Source organism: Sander vitreus, chromosome 3 (assembly GCF_031162955.1).
Source record: "Sander vitreus isolate 19-12246 chromosome 3, sanVit1, whole genome shotgun sequence".
NCBI lineage: Eukaryota > Metazoa > Chordata > Actinopteri > Perciformes > Percidae > Sander > Sander vitreus.
This window is the reverse complement of record NC_135857.1, coordinates 18,165,006-18,181,806: the sequence shown is the minus strand read 5'-3', so window position 1 is coordinate 18,181,806 and position 16,801 is coordinate 18,165,006. Positions and strand designations below refer to the sequence as shown.

At 41.9% G+C, this 16,801-nt stretch overlaps 1 protein-coding gene across 1 annotated transcript in view; it reads right to left on the bottom strand.

The window, feature by feature from the left end:
- The window catches only part of gucy1a2 (guanylate cyclase 1, soluble, alpha 2), a 49,610-nt gene extending 33,976 nt beyond the window's left edge, over positions 1–15,634 (bottom strand). The window contains exons 1-3 of the mRNA XM_078246342.1: positions 15,085–15,634; positions 6,641–6,702; positions 5,150–5,274 (exon numbers count right to left, since the gene is read on the bottom strand). Of these exons, the coding sequence (XP_078102468.1) occupies positions 5,150–5,274; positions 6,641–6,702; positions 15,085–15,405 (508 nt within the window). The 5' untranslated portion in view covers positions 15,406–15,634. The remainder of the gene's footprint in view (positions 1–5,149; positions 5,275–6,640; positions 6,703–15,084) is intronic.
- Positions 15,635–16,801: the final 1,167 nt, after the last annotated feature.

The window sequence follows — 16,801 nt, the reverse complement described above, 5'->3', positions numbered from 1 at the left end:
AAATTGCCACCTTCTAGACCTCCTTTCTCCTAACATATCAGAATGGAATGTGGTTATCAGCACATTGTGATCAGACAGGATTGCTGGTTCTATTGCTATCGTGTGGAACATTGCCTTAAGCTCACTGGAGCACAAAAAATAATCAATGCGGAATTGGGTGAGGTGACGTGTGGAAAAAAAAGTGTAATCCTTGCTAGTAGGATTGTGCATCCTCCATATATCTGTAAGATGGTGGGATTCTACAAATGCAATGAACATGTCCGATATGTGTTTTTTGGTTTTCGTGTGGTTGACCCCTGATCTATCCTGATTTAAATCTAGTACCACATTCATGTCTCCCCCTATAATTAGTGAATATTCATTGAGAGAGAGCAATTCATTGGTTAGGCGCGGGAAAAAGCTTTCATCATATGTAGCCGGTGCGTATACCGAAACGAAGGCTATTTTCCTAGTCCTTATCATAGTACATATATATGATATCCTGCCTGATAGGTCTTTACTACTTTTGTCTATGGTGAGTGTGCATTTCCATGACAGCAACACAATGGAGCCCTTGGTTTTGGTGTCGTCACTAGATGAAGCAGCAACTTTGAAATATTTATTTTGTAGACGATTTACATCTCTTTTAAGTAAATGTGATTCTTGAATAAGCGCCACGTCTATGTTCTTCCTTCTTAAATAGTCCAGGAATCCCATGATGTGTTTTGACCAAGATTTAAATTCAGCAAAAATAATTTTAAGCATATCAACCACAGAAGTGGTTCAATGTAATCAAACATCAAAGCCTTGCTAAAAAAAAATGAATATTAATAAGATAAAATAATCATGTTACATGCCTACTAACGGAATAATCTAAATGAATTAGGATTAAAGGATTATAGCAAAATGAAAACTGACATTTAATATAATTAAAACCTGACACCACAAAATAAAACAAAACCTGAAAAATGCAAACGTGCAAGTAAATAAACAAAATTTGAAAAGTATTAATAATGACTTAAAAAGGCACAACTATACAAACTTGTGTAAAGAAAACTGCTAACAATATACTGCAAGAAGTGACACGGATTCTTAAGACACAATTCAAAAATTTTGTTAAAAATACCTTTCAAATTAGCAATAATAGACAGATAATATAGCCTATTCCCACTTAAATTGAGACACACATGAAACATTGACTCTGGCATTAGGGGTGGGCGGTAATACGGTAATACGGTATACCACGGGGTCTAAAAATAGCAACGGTATCAGTTTCAATACCGTCATTAAAATAAATGCAATGCACTTATATAGGAGACAAGGATTAAATATACACGGGTTTCCTGTTTACAAACATTAGAGGGTGCGTGCGCATACCAGGGGCAGAAAGCCAGATTGGTGAGCTGGTCCGCTACTGCAACAACCTTAAGTATTGAAGCTTTCCTTATTGTTTGTATATAACTGCTGACTCAATAAAACATGATTTTAGTTGGCTCTGTTTGTCTGTCTTTAATTTTGCAGTGTTACTGTGATATATATGTATGGCTATAATTATCATTTTAGGCTAATGTAATAGCCAATGTTAGCAGCAGGGTTACCCCTGAGTGTACCCCTATGGTTGGTGTATGCCTTAAAATAATGGCCAGGATTTCCGGGAAAAGGTACGATATGCGTGTCTCCATTTCAAAACATCACTGCAGGTTGACTGTTTTTAGCAGCAGAGGCTGTCTCAGCAAGGTTAGCTAATGTCCGCAAGCATACATACAGGCTAAATATAGCCAGTTAGCTTTGTGTGTAACGTAATAAAAACCCACCCATCTCGTAGGAGCGAAGCTTAATATTTTATTCAATAAAAGTATGGTACAAAAGGAGCACTAACGCCACAGGTCTTATGTTGAACACGTGGACGCAGATAAAAAAAACTCTGAAGGCAGTCGTAATATTTACCTAGCAGCTAGGCTAACACTGTTGCGCTAACGTTAGCAAAACATCGGCGTAGCTTTAGCTAGCAGTCTAAACTTGTCTCGAGTCCGGACCTTTAACTGTCTATGGTCCGGACTCGAGTACTCCAGCCCTGACAGGTAGATATCACTTAGCTGAACAACTGAACAAGCTGCAACTTTTCTGATTGATACAATGGGCGCCTGACTCTTGCATATGACCCCAATCTGCCCTTCTTATGGTTTCAAGCCAAAAACCGGCAGAGGTTAGTGGCAAAAGCATGCTTCCCCACTAGGTATGTTAAATATCAGGCACCCATCACTGGCTCTGTTTGTACAATTAACCACGCAACAACTCCTTGGCATTTTGACTTACGCTATGCTGCTACTACTACTAGCTACACGAAACACGTCTTCTTTCTGCCCCCCGCTTGCGTGCGCAAGCAGTGATGACGTTGCCGAGAAATCCATGTATTAAATTGTGGTGACCCACAAGTAAGACTGAAAGAGACATTCACCAAGGTACTGTACCTTTAAGGGAGAGGTATTATGATATAGGAGTTCCGAGTTAACAGCTGAATTATGTCAAACAACGACGGTGGTGAAAATGCTGTTGCTGCGGCGGCGCCGGCCGCTGCTAGCGGCGCAGCTAATGTCGGTGCTATCTACGCGTCCAACATCAAGCTACCGGACTTTTGGCAGCACAACCCACTGCCGTGGTTTTAGCACATCGAGGCCCAGTTCCAGCTGAGAGGAATAACACAGGACGTTACAAAGTATTTCCACGTGGTATCGGCCTTAGATGCCTCAACAACAGCCAGGGCTATGGCGCTGTTAGAGGCTCCTCCGGCTAACGGCAAGTACGACGCACTCAAAACATTCCTGTTGGAACTCTTTGAACTGTCGGAGCTGGAGAAAGCAGACTGCCTGCTGTCCCTGAACGGCCTTGGCGACAGCAAGCCGTCCGAGTTAATGGAGAGGATGCTGGCTGTGCTGGGCGCGGCAAATCCCTCATTCCTCTTCGCCCACATTTTCCTGCGGCAGGTTCCAGCACCGGTGCGCACCGCACTGGCCTGCTCCCCCCTCTCTTCCTCCAGAGACTATCGGGCGCTGGCTGTGGAGGCAGACAGGATTTTCCTCGCCAACCGGCAGCAGTTTGTCCACGCGCTGCTGCCCCCCCAGCACACATCTGCCCCGCTTGCACTCCACAAAATATAATTTATTTAATTATGTGTGGTTGTCATCATGTGACAGTGTGGAGGAGAAAGTAGTTTTTTGTAAGATGTTGTATTGTTATTATTGTTTCGTAATAACATAAAGCACGTTTAGATAGGTTTGACGGTATCAAAATTTGGATACCGCCCAACCCTATCTGGCATGCACAAACACCACAGAGGATATTTGGTTACTTTTGTGGCTAGGAGTGCAATGAAAGTGTGTAGGCACAGTGACCACAGTTACCGTAGTAACTAAAATGCCACACCTAGTAAAAACCTCACTGTAGCTCAGAAAAGTCACTAAACCAGCTCAAAGACACACGGCAGGCATTTTATTAAAATATTGGGGTATAGAAGGTGCTAAACCTTAAGGTGAGTTTTCTTTACAGGATGGCTAGACCAGGCCCGCAGGAAGTGTGCTGGGCTTTGAAGCAAATTGAACCTAGTGGCCAAACAGCGCAAATGAAACTCCCGGGCCGCCACATGATGCCGTCTGGCCCAAAAAGACATTTTGCCATAGACTTACGTGGCGAAAGAGACGTCATCAGTGGATACAATATTTTGAGCATCACAACCACTGAAATGACTCGTTTTACTATCCAAATTTCATCGATTTGATCCAATAAGATTTGGAAAGTCTACAAGAGCTGCACAATTAAATAATTGTATAATTGTCAAGTTAGCGGAGCGCTAAACCGGAAGTAGCCTGCACGGCCAACGTAGGTCTCTAGTGCGCTTGCTCTATGGGCCGCGCAGTGCTGAAGCAGTGCTCATCCGGGCTCCAGGATGGCTTCATGCTCCACTGAGCAACTCTTATAGGAAGGAACAGGAACCTTGAACGCTGTATCCAGTTTTTATAATACATCCCTTCACTGGACTCAACCTTTAGGTTGCTTAGTCTAATTCAGTCAGTTGAGGTGGTTTATTGGCAGGAAGGCCTCCAGGATGCCTCCCTGTGGATGTATTCCAGGCACATCCAACTGGGAGGAGATCCCTGGGCAGATCCAGAACACGATGCAGGGATTATATGTCCCATCTGACCAGGGAACACCTCGGAATCCCAGGGGAAGAGCAGGAAGACGTGGCTGTGAAGAAGGATTTCTAGGCTACTAGTTAGCCTGCTGCCACCATGACTCAAATCCAGATAAGGATAAACTGCAACAAGTGAGCTCTGCTTTTAGTGATGGAGATATAAGAGGACAGAGAAGGAAGACTAGAAGGAGGTCAAATACTGTAGATTAGAGGCAGGAAGAGATCTTAAATGGTACAGAGGGAGGACAAAGCTGTTCTGAGTGACTCACCAGGACATGTGTGTGTGTCTGTGTGTGTGTGTGTGTGTGTGTGTGTGTGTGTGTGTGTGTATATATGTGTACCCTTAACCCTAACCCACACATGTATAAAGTCAACCCGTTCTCACTCTGAACTCGTAAAAAATACGGACGCTTGGGCAGTGGCTGTCAGCGTCAGATACGATGCAAAAAGCACCCTTCAGCGTGCGTGTAGAACGCACAGGGCAGAGCTAAGCTGCATTTGAAGATGATGTAGTATTAAGAGCGACAATGGTAGCGAGTAGTATGAAAGCCCGAAATTCCACGTGGGAAGATGGGTTGGGGTGGTGGATGGGTCAAACAATGCAGGACTTTCACCCTGGAGACCAGGGTTTGTGTCCGGCGTGTCACTTTTCCTAAACCCAACTGTTGCTTTCTTCTTTTCCTAAACTCAATTGTCCCGTTCTTGTCCTGCGTGTCATGGAAACTTACCTTGTATCCTTGTACCCACGATCTTTTCCTTGACCTCGCTGCGTCAAAAAGGGACACCAATAGTACCGACCAAGTGCATTTAGATAAAGCACGTTTAGATATGACGCTAAAGGAGACTTTTAGCGTCAATAACTCCAAAGGCACCTGACCAAGTGTCCGTATTTTACGCGATGGGAGTGAGAATGTGTTGATGAAGTTTTGCTGTCAAGCACACAATAATACAAACACATCTTACTTTACTTCACATACTTACCCAGTATGGTGGCCATGTACTGTAGGATTTGTAGGACATCTTCTTCTGAACCAGAATTTTCTAGAAATGGGCACTTCTCCTCTCTCTTCTCTTTTCGCCTCTCCTCACTGCCAACTTCCTGACACCTGTCAAAGACACAAACCAAAACACACTCAGGGTAAGCCACGATTAGCCATGAGATCAGCAAATAAGAAGAGCTAATAAGCCAATTTAGTGCAAATAAGCTAATGAACCTCCATCTCATCCCCTTAAGATGTACCATGGATGACTTTTTGTGGCAAAAGCCATCAGACTGTAAAATACTTCACTACAAACGGTATGGTCACTAGTTCTTAAAAAAAGTCTTTTTTGAATGATGTTTTTTGTCTGGAATTGCTGCTGAGATTTTCAAAATGCAGTGGGCTCTTGTAACAAAATTCCATTCAATTGCATTTTGTTGGGGTGCTGGCAAAAATCTTAGAGACACTATCTGCATGGATAGATACCATTAAGGTCAGGTGAGAGTATACAGTATAGATGTTTCAATAGTAGTTGACCTCACACATTAATTAGCCTGTGTAGATTAATATGTGTTGGTCACTGAGCAGATTTACTGAAGCAGCTGGACAACAGAAAGGCAGGAATTGTCCCCAACGTCCCTCCACAGTGGTTGTAAAAAGTGATGCTCTTTCACTTCGCACACAGATTTGTTTCAGTTTGGGAATTACACTAGAGACCCTCTGGTCACAAGCTTCTTTTCTAACATTTGTGCCACTACCACATGTACTGTCAAACAGATGGAATATTATTTATTCCATCTTATTTATTATATTATTTGCTTTCAGGTTGCTCTTTTGGATTCAAAACTATTGGCCAAGATATTCACATTATAAAATGTTCATGTTCGCACATGCCTTAAACACACAGACCCTGTATAAAGTATAACTTCTGGGAATGCTTATAATCATTTAGTCCAAAGTCACTCAATCACATATTAAACCAGTGGTATAAAAATGATCAAGGATCAGTTAATTAATCAAGCAGAGAAAAATTGAGTGACAAAATGTAAGGCCAAGGTGTGTGAAGCGGAGTGGACACGAGAGAAAAAGAAAAATCCAGAGAGGTCCCAATGGACAATGTTAGTACAAGTTGTGCCTGGCTGAATCCTCTCTACCGAGTTTGACTGTTTTGACAGGGAGGGAAAATGAAAGACAGGCAGAGACACGAGGTGAAGGACTGTGTCTATATATGTGTGTCTGTCTGTCTGTCTCTCTCTGGGTCTGTGTGACCAAAAAAGACAAAGAGAACGGGAGAATGAGAGGTAGCAGAGACAGTGAGAGGCTCACAGAGACTAAACAGACAGACAGACAGACAAACAAGTGTGAAAAATAAAGGCAAATGGGAGAAAATGAGTAATAGGGACACTAAGACAAGACAGCAGGTAGACAACAAGTGAGTGGCAGAGATTGATTAAAGAGGACCAGCAAGACAGAGCGATAAAGACAGTCTTACCTGATCTCTTGTTGTCTGTAGAATTGTAGAGTTCGCTGTAGAGCCTCCTGAACAGTCTGAGTCTGCAATAAGTGAACATATTAGACATTATCAGTGTGTGTGTGTGTGTGTGTGTGTGTGTGTGTGTGTGTGTGTGTGTGTGTGTGTGTGTGTGTGTGTGTGTGTGTGTGTGTGTGTGTGTCTGTCTGTGTGTATTTATTTATTTTTGCATGCATTCAAGTGACAATACTGCTCAGTAATTCCAAATAAAATGATTGAAACATATTACACACAAATTGATGGCTTCCTTTCTTGGTTTTGTAAATAGCTCACATCAAATCAGTGTTTAAAGCATAGATAAGGACACTTTTTAAGTAAATCATTGTTATGGATGCATGGTTATTGCTGTAATGGCCTGGGAGAGCATGACACACGGTTGTGCCCAGACTTCATGCATACCTGGACCTTCTGAGCAGACCATAAACCCTACCAATGTATCATCTGAAGTGTTATTTTCAGCCAAGACACATTCATATTGTATAGGCCTTTTTCATGTAAGACATTTTTGACGTGTCAAAAGCAGAAAAAGCACAGGTGTAAATAATCAAATTAATTATAAAAATAATTAATAAATTTAATTAATTAATAAATGATTAATTCAGGATCCTGGAATTGTGCATGCTGGCTCACTGTGACACTGTCATGGCTTATTGGGGCACATGAAAAGAACCACTGTTAATGTTATTAGTAACACCTGTGCTTTTCCTACTCTGACAAGTCTGTAAGCCTACAGACTTCTTATGAAAAATAAAGTGGAACACTAACTAGTTGCTATTGCTTCTATTGTCATCAATACAATTTTATATTTGTGAGGTCATATAGAGAAGTTCTACTAATGGATAAGACCAATGTTTGTGGAAAAAATCTTTTTTTTTGTATTTTGTATTTAATCTTTGCTTCCTTCTGTTCTGGCAAAAACAATATAGGCAACAATAATATATTTCCAGAACATCATAATGCACTCCTTGATTGTCTGTGTGACTGGTGTATTTTTGCATTACTGACAGCCTAAGCTTGAGGAGGCGGGTCCAATGTGATTATCTGGGATAAGGCTTTAAATGCAAGGCTGTGATAATACTAGAACACAGTGTGCCAGCTGGAGAGGTCATACAGGAGTGATTGTGTGTGTGTGTGTGTGTGTGTGTGTGTGTGTGTGTGTGTGTGTGTGTGTGTGTGTGTGTGTGTGTGTGCGCATGTGTGTGCGCGCGTGTGTGTGTGTGTGTGTGTGTGTGTGTGTGTGTGTGTTTGTGTGTGTGTGTGTGTGTGTGTGTGCAGAGCAAAAACATGAGAAATGAGAGAGCCAGTGTGTGCAGTCAAATAACAAATCTACATGTGTGTCAGCCAGCAGGTGTTTTAAAAGATGAATATAGTTATTTCACTATCAGATTAAACAAGAATTAGACGTCATATATTGTAGCTAATCAACTGGTATTACAAATGTTTGGAGCTTCTCTTCTCAGTGCTGTGAGCCATATGTCAACTTAGTAAGATAGGCACTGGTAGCTAAAAGAAATACATGCAGTGGGCCATATTTTCACTTTGTGAGGAAAAACTTCCTGTCATCTCTCAAATCCCCACTTACCTGTACATGTTTGTGTGCATGTGAAGAACAGAAATTGTGTTTTCTCATGACAATCTCCTCTTACTGAGTCCTTGATTCAGCTACTTATTTACCACAGAACATTATAGGGTGTGCACACGAGATTCCTACAACATGATTACCACACATGCACACATGTGCAAACATACTGTACACACACATCATCATTAGTCTGCATTGTTGCAATCACGGGCATGTTTACTGTACACACAAATCGATACCCCATCACACATTAATCTCACTCAGTCACGCACACAATCTAACAGCTGGTAGATCGCATGGTTCAACAACATAAACTGGGAGTGAAACTGGGGTAAAACAGAATGATGGTAATAAAAATAAATGTGTTCATGTAACTGAATAAATATTTTAAAATATCATAATGTACTCATGGCAATGATGATCGTTTCTAGACTGGATCAATGGCATGTAAGAGAAGATTAAAAAAACAATAATTTCCATTAGAATGAAAATGTCTAACTAAATTTCAGGGTGAAGGTCTCAAACTCTGTCTCCTTTAAGACACACTCTCCTCTCCTCCTTCTCTTTCTTTAGTTCCCTGTGGTCATTATCCAAACCACTCTGTCTCTTTTGTTTGCTCTGTTTCTTTACCTTGGGAGGGGAGCAGTAACTCACCAATACTCCCTCCATTCCTCTTGCTCTGTTGCTCTGCATTGCTTTCTTTCCCAGTGAGGTTCAGTCATACTCTTCTCTATTGTATGTGAGCCTGCCTTTTCAAGTCTGTCTGTGTGATTGATTCCTTCCCTTCATTGTATTGCAATGGGGGGTGTTCAAATATGTTTGTGTGGCTTTTTCATACTTGTATGTAGTAAGTTTAAATTATGTTTTGTCCATTTCGAACCTGCCTCTATTCAGGAGTTGAATCAACCACTCAACTTGCTTGACGCATAGGTCCGCACAAAGCATTGTTGAGATTTGGGAGGTGTGCGCATAGACTTCTCTGTGAACTACGGTTATACATAACACCTCTCTCTGCGTTGGTTCACATACACATTTGTGTATGACTTTGGAGAAGCATAATTCCAGTTTAAATAGTTAATTCTGGCCACTTGGGGAGACAATTGTGTATTTTTTTAATCAATAAGAAGGTAAACATGCAATTATAAGCCTTTCGGTACATTGATGACAACCTTGAGCCTTGGTTACTCACTAGCCCATTGGTCATGTACATCTATAAATTCGAAAATGCCAACCAAATAAAGATCTTTAAAGTTTCATAGCAGATCAATTTGATTCATAAACAAACAAGCATTTAGAGTTATTACAAAACTTGTTAATCACAAAATGTTTTTTCTCTATCTGCACTGATGGTATAATACAGATCACATTATGGTGAAGGGGACATATATTATCACTACTTTGTGCAGACAAACAAAATGTTTTACATTCATTTTTGTTATATTCAGTAGATGACTTCTTAACATGAGATTCCCTAGCTGTATAGTTTAAAGAATACTATAGGTCCAAGATGAAACTGACCGAAGGGCGGGAGAAAAAGTTGCAATTACAACTCTGTCTGCTATTTCAGCACCATGGACAGCGCCACAGATTTATCAAAACACAGCACCGTTAAACGTGGGGTATACTAGCCGCAGCCGACCTGTCAAGAGCCAGTGTGACGTCATGGGAGCGCCGTAACTGTTTATACTCCCGCGTGGTGGTCGCGACACTAGTTGCAGTCTTCTCCTGAACAGAGGTGGCGCTAATGAGGAAAGGCTACCGACTTTGCTATTTCTACGGACTAGAAGAAGAAGAAAAAGTAAACAACGGCAGAACTGGCAGCAGCATTGCCGTCAATGCTTTGAATTGATTTGATGACCTACTTCGTCGGATCAAGCCTTTCATTCACCATAAAAGAACTCATCTTAACCCAGTAAGTTTACAAGAGAGACTTGCAGTCACTGTGAGAGTCCTAGCATCTGGTTACGCTCGAGCTCGTTCTGGTCGCGCAGTCAAAATCCTGGCGCGCCAGCGAGATCTACGTCATTTTGACATCACATTGGCGCGCATTAGCTTGGATGCGGCTACTGTAACATGGCCATTAGGCTACTGATATTTCAGAGCCATGGTCGGGAACATAGATTCTAACTTGCACAAACCTCAGTCAGATAAAGGATCTGAACGGCCCCTGTACTATATCTGCTATAGCGGATGGGAAAGGAGTATGGCAGGTTAACAAGGGGCATGCATTTTGGTAACTTTGCTAACAGAAGGGGGATTGCATCCCCCCTCAAATCGCCTACAGGGTTATATTGATTGATTTAGTTATAGTATTTTGTTCATGACACTTTCCAAAATTATACTGGTATGTTGTTTTCAAGATTTCTTTGAGAATAGAAAATGTCCAATGGAGTTATGAATGAATATTCTTCTCTGGTAGGAATGAAATCATTGAAGGGTTATAGATCAACACTTTCTTTCTCAATTTTAAGAAAGTAGCCCCATTCATGGAAAGTATACAAACAATAGAGACAGGCTGATCCCAGTAAAAAGCCAATTTCAACAGGTATATTGTAGAGGGGATAAATGTACATGAAAATAGCCAATATGTGTACATATACAGCATAATGATCAAACTGCACATTTAACTAAAAGCAAGGTAGATATACTCCTTAGTAAAACTGTGACCACAGATTCGGGATGTGGATTTACCAGAAGACACACATAAGCACACTCACTCACTTGTCTCACACTTTTCATATTTGTGGCCAACACTCCGGCCTTTTGATCAGCGAGTCATGGGTCACTAAGCTAATGGCTACCTTCCATGTGTATACACAAAACTGAGAGAGGGAGGGAGACAGAAAATGAACGTTTGCACACATATATATTCGTGTATGCGGTTGCTTCTGGGTCAGTTTGAAGACAACCACAGAGAGCTTGCTCTGTTCTCTCTGTCACGGTCCATTGCAGTCAACAACAACCACTGTCACTGCACACAGCCACTGAGTGTGAGTGGTGTGTGTGTGTGTGTGTGTGTGTGTGTGTGTGTGTGTGTGTGTGTGTGTGTGTGTGTGTGTGTGTGTGTGTGTGTGTGTGTGTGTGTGTGTGTGTGAGTGAGTGAGTGAGTGAGTGAGTGAACCAAGTGAAGTTGGCTCTCAGTGGTCCTCTCCAATATACACCAACTTTAGCTCCGCTGTTGAATTTCATTATTTTGTGAGGTTGTGTCTGGGCAACAAAAAAGGCTGACAATCACTGCTCTCCTATATCGACTTCTCTGCAACATCTACAGTATTTCTCTCAGGAATGGGACCATAGGGTCTGAGCTGTTTGAATTTTGGAGAAACCTATTCCCACAATCTCTAGTCTGATGAAAACACAGCAGTGCTCTTATTATGTGGGGAACCAACATAAATAAACCTGGGACCCATGTGAGCTCAAAACTCCCTGGTTAGAAGCAATGAGAAAAGCAAAAAACTGTTTATCTTTCTATATTTTATTATTCCATTTACCTATCCATCCTCTAACTCTGGCCATGATACAATGTGGACTATTTAGACTCAAACAAGATGTGACTGTTGACTGTGGATCACTTCGATTGTATGGCTTTTTTTCATTTAATCTCATAGACCATATCTGTAGCTGTTGCTTTTCCTTGAACAAGACTACTGAAATACCTAGACATAGTATTGATCAAGCCTTCACTTGTGTTTTACCAATTAGTGCCATTTTCGCTATTACTGGAGCCAGTAAAACAAATTTAGTCAAAGGGAAGTCACCCTTGGTGGGGTTTAAGTGAGATCAGCAAGGGGCAAAACTCATGGCTGAGAGACAGTCAGTCAAGCAAGCAATGCCCCAAGATACTCTTTACCTCTTAAAATATATGGAAAAACTACTGTGAAATCAAAACTATTGTATTAGGCAATATATTGTATATCAACATTGAATTAAATGGCTTACAGTAATGGAGAACTGTTTGCTAGTACTGCTGGTACCACTGAGAATCAACACCATACTTTGCAGCACTATCTCACTTAAACAGTGCCACCTCATATTAAACCACGACCAGCCTGTCATAGCTGACTCTGGTTTAGGATATTCTACATGCCCAACATGACACCGCATGTTTACAAGTGACTGGTGAAGAATGTTGAACGTTAAGCAAGCCTATGAGAGATATTTTGTTCTCAGGAGTAAACACACCAAACATGAAGTAAAACATCTGTACTTGCTTGCTTATACATTCTACAGGTGGCCAGAGAGATGATTACATTGAGATTATCATGTTGCACTGTTTTTGTTAGATGTGTAAGTGAGCAGTTAGTTAAAATGTTAACCATAACAACTTGATAACATATGTAGAAAGAATTCACTTTGTATTTACCAGAGAGTTTGTCAGTTTTAAATACAGCCAAAACTCTGTAACATTGCAAGTGTCGGCCTATGAATGTCACTGTTTGTATGGTACTTCCCTTTTTTTCTTGATATTGCTGATTTTTCTGAGTTTCTTTAGTAAAAAATAAAGAAATAATAATAATAATAATAATAATAATAATAATAATTTGGTGTCTGCGAATATTGGCAGGAAATCTCTGCACTGGCCAGAAAGAAGTTAGTACAAAACTAGGTCAAATCTTTAGCCTCTGTCACACCTTTGGTATCTTGGTACTATAAAGCAGTCAAACTATGTCAGAGTTCGAAAACATTTGTTTGCTCTGTCAGTCAAATTACATTAAATCACCTTTTTACTTGGATTTTCTTATTTGAAGCCACCAAAGTGCAACATTTCCCTGAGGCAGATTCACATTTTGCAGTTTGTACTATACGCAATCCCATCCCAAACTGATGTACCATTACAAAGGACTATGCTATAGCAAATGCTTAAATCATGCGCCATCCATCACAATTGCGCTTAGTTCTAAAAGCTGCTTCATTACATTACAGCCTGTAATACAACTGAGATACACAGAAACACTCGTCGCATCATTACGTATAGGCTACACAGACAGAGCATGGGCATCTCTCTCTCACTCTCTCACAACAACATATTTATTATATAATCTGCCAGATGATTCAGGCTATCAGAAGTGAAGGATGAAAAGAGGCTTTTTTCATAGACAGCACACGTCACATCATGATATGAGAAAAGACATCCTCTGGGATTTGGTACAATCATACTATGGTGGAATAGCTTAAATGTTGTCTTTTCCTGGTCTTAATGGCTGTTTCTCTTCAACTTTGGAGACAGCTGTGTGGGATGGAATAAATGCCTCAGGCAGGGCTGGACTGGCCATCTGGCATACCGGGCATTTTCCCGGTGGGCCGACGCACTTTTGGGCCGAATCGCCGATATAAGTAGGTCTTTTTTTAATTTATTTTTAATTTTTAAATAAATAAGGAACGCACAGCGGCCCATTGGTTAATTTTCTTTATTGCCACTGGCCTGACCCAATCAAATCCAGGAACCAGTCCGCAAATTTACGAATCCCACTACGGCCACGCCTCCCGGCCCTGAGACACATGCTGTAGTTATGCAGGAAGTTTAGCATCCACGTTAAAAATGGACAAACGACCACCAAAGTGCAAGGGAGGTGCAGAGAAATTATGGGAGAAAAAGATTAAGAATCTACAGGCGGATTCCTCAAAATTTGCCAAAATTTCGGACATGTTTGGGGCTGTAGTAGTTGCTTCAACATCAGCATTACCTGAAGTAGAGGAGGAGGAGAGGTCGCTCGCTATGCATAGAAGCAGAAACAACATCATGACAGGGAAGAAGCCCAGGAGGAGGAGAGTGACCATGACAGGGCCAGGGGAGGCTGTGTGTATGTGTGTGTGCGTGTGCGTGCGTGCGTGCGTTATGTGCGCCTCACGTCATAACGACAACAAGCAGTTAAAGTTAGTGGCTGTCAGGTAACCTTACTGCTTAAGCTTACATTGAAAATGCTAGCGGTTGGCCTGTTGGGTAGCTGAAAGTCTGTGTGATCTATACAATCAGTGTTGATACAAGGCATCAGTGTTCCTTGAATTGCTTAATTAGCTTATCTTGTATTGGTGCTCTTTTCCAGGGCATATACTACTCTCAGCTTTATTGTAGCTTTTGGGAAGGGTTATGGTTATTGTATTTAACAGACACTTTTTACAATAGTTAAAATTAACAGTAAACTGTTTTTAAAGTTGCTAAGCCAATAGCCTATTAAGCAAATTAGTAATAATACCAATGATGGCAATACAATATCAAATATCAATAATACAAAAATAATAAAAATACTATAAATATACAATAAGTAGGCCTACTCATAACTCTAAGAATGAATGAATTATTTAAGGGTAAGATCAACAGATAAGTCTTGGGACCCCTCTTGAAGGATCCAAAACGATCACATGAATGCAGAACACCAGGCAACTCATATCATAGAATGCATGCATATTTTAAGAGGACTGTCTGCAGGGAATGTGTCTGACCAATCACGGTGGGTGTGCCAAAAATGCCAGGGCCAATTTTTTGTCCCAGTCCAGCCCTGGTCTCAGGTTGTGTGGTCAAAATAATGACTCTTTCTCAAAGATTCTTTTCTTCTGAAGACCAGCAATCATTGAGTTGGTCAATAATGCCCAGCTCTAATTGTACACAAAATGATAAACAAACTGAATACAATATAATACATTTTAGAGTAAATGGAAAAACTATATTGGTATATTAGTATAGTATTCATAGGACCCTGAATATTAAAGTACGGTAGTTATAGGCGACACGATGCCTTTATAAATATATGGCACTACAACTTGGGAATAGGTTAATGATGTTACATGGCACAGTAAAGCTCTTCAGACTGAGCTGGAGGCCTACCGTGGGTGAGGTCAGTCGCCTCAGGCTCTCCCCCAGTGAGTCCAGGTTCACCCGTCTCCTCCTGGTGACCCTCTTGTGGGGTCCACTGGGTCCTTGCTGCTCCTCGCCCGCCGGGCACGCCGACCTCTCGGCGGGGCTGCGGCCGTTCCAGAGCACCGCTCTGTGGGAAGAGTGGAAGGAGGAGAAGGGGCAGCCTCGGCTCTCCTCCGCCGGCTCCAAACCGCCGTCCCCTCCGTCTCCCCCAGGGCTTTCGAGCCCGCAGTCCGAGCCCACCGAGCTGCTGAACGACTCGGAGGAGATCTTGCGCGACGACGAGGACATGGTGGTAGTGAGGAAGAGGAGGAGAAGAATGGTGAAGAGAGTGGTAGTGCTGAGGGTGATGATGATGCTACAGTCGGTTCCGTACCACGTCCACCTCTACGCCGGGGAGTCATCAGATAGTGGGGGTGAGGGGTGTAAGGTCTGTCTGTATAAATATGTATGCATATGAGAAGTGGGTCTGCGTGCGCGTGAGATAATACCAAGGTCTGTCTGTGTCTATGTGAGCATATGAGATGCGTCTGTCTGCGTGTGGGACTCAGCAACCTATTCAGAGGGATAGGGGGGGGTTCGACCGAGAACGAGAGCACTAAAGGCACGCAAACATTTATGTAAGGGGGTGGAGGAGGTGGGGGTCTTGTCCCTTAAAAACCGTCCTGCTTTAACGTTACCTCCAAAACAAAATTTCACTGGGAGGCCAAACACTCCAAAGAATGATTCAAATAAAAAATATAAAAATAGATAACCCCTAGCAACAGTATTTTTTTAGCAGTTATATACAATGGAGCGTTGGCTCGCGAGGCAACTATGTTAAAGCAGACGTTACCATAACTGACGAAATTGCAAAACAGAAAAACGACAAAAGGTCGACAAAATCGACATGTGGTCCACCACAGTAATTCCGAGACATGTTAATCTTTCTTCTGACACATTTTTTTGCTTCTGAAGAATGTGGCGTCTTCCCTTTTCTCCCCACTTTGCCGGAGAGAAACCCCCCAAAGTCACGGCAGATGTGACTGCTTCCCTCTCTCCTCTGTCCCTTCTCCTCCTCCTTGTCCTCTGCGACAGCGGTTCTCCTTGTCTGTCTGCCAACTAACCGTCCTCTCATCATTACTCCATCTTTCACTTGTATTCCTTCACCACTGCGCTTGGCTTTTGTTTCGTCTTGTCTGTTTTGTCGTCGCTCGGAGCACGGGCAAAGTGGTGGCTTGAGTGGAGGTGCGCGTCTGCGCGAGAAGGGAAAAAACGGAGAGAGTGAGCGCGCGCGGGCAGCCGACAGCAGCACGAAGCGCGGTGATCAGAGCGATCTGCCAAGCTCGAGCTGTGAAGTACCAACGCATCAGCCGGCTGTTCTGCGTTTTAGTTGGACATAAACCACAGCCAATCAGAAGATGGATGGATGGATGGATGGATGGATGGATGGATGGATAGATACATAGATGGATGGATGGATGGATGGATGGATAGATGGATAGATAGATAGATAGATAGATAGATAGATAGATAGATAGATAGATAGATAGATAGATAGATGGATAGATGGATAGATGGATGGATGGATGGATGAGCATACATTTATAATTATATTTATTTTTTTAGCCCAACAATTACATATTTTGTCAATCTTCCTTTGATGGATGGCTGAAATTTAGAAGTGTCTACACTGTCACATGGAGAA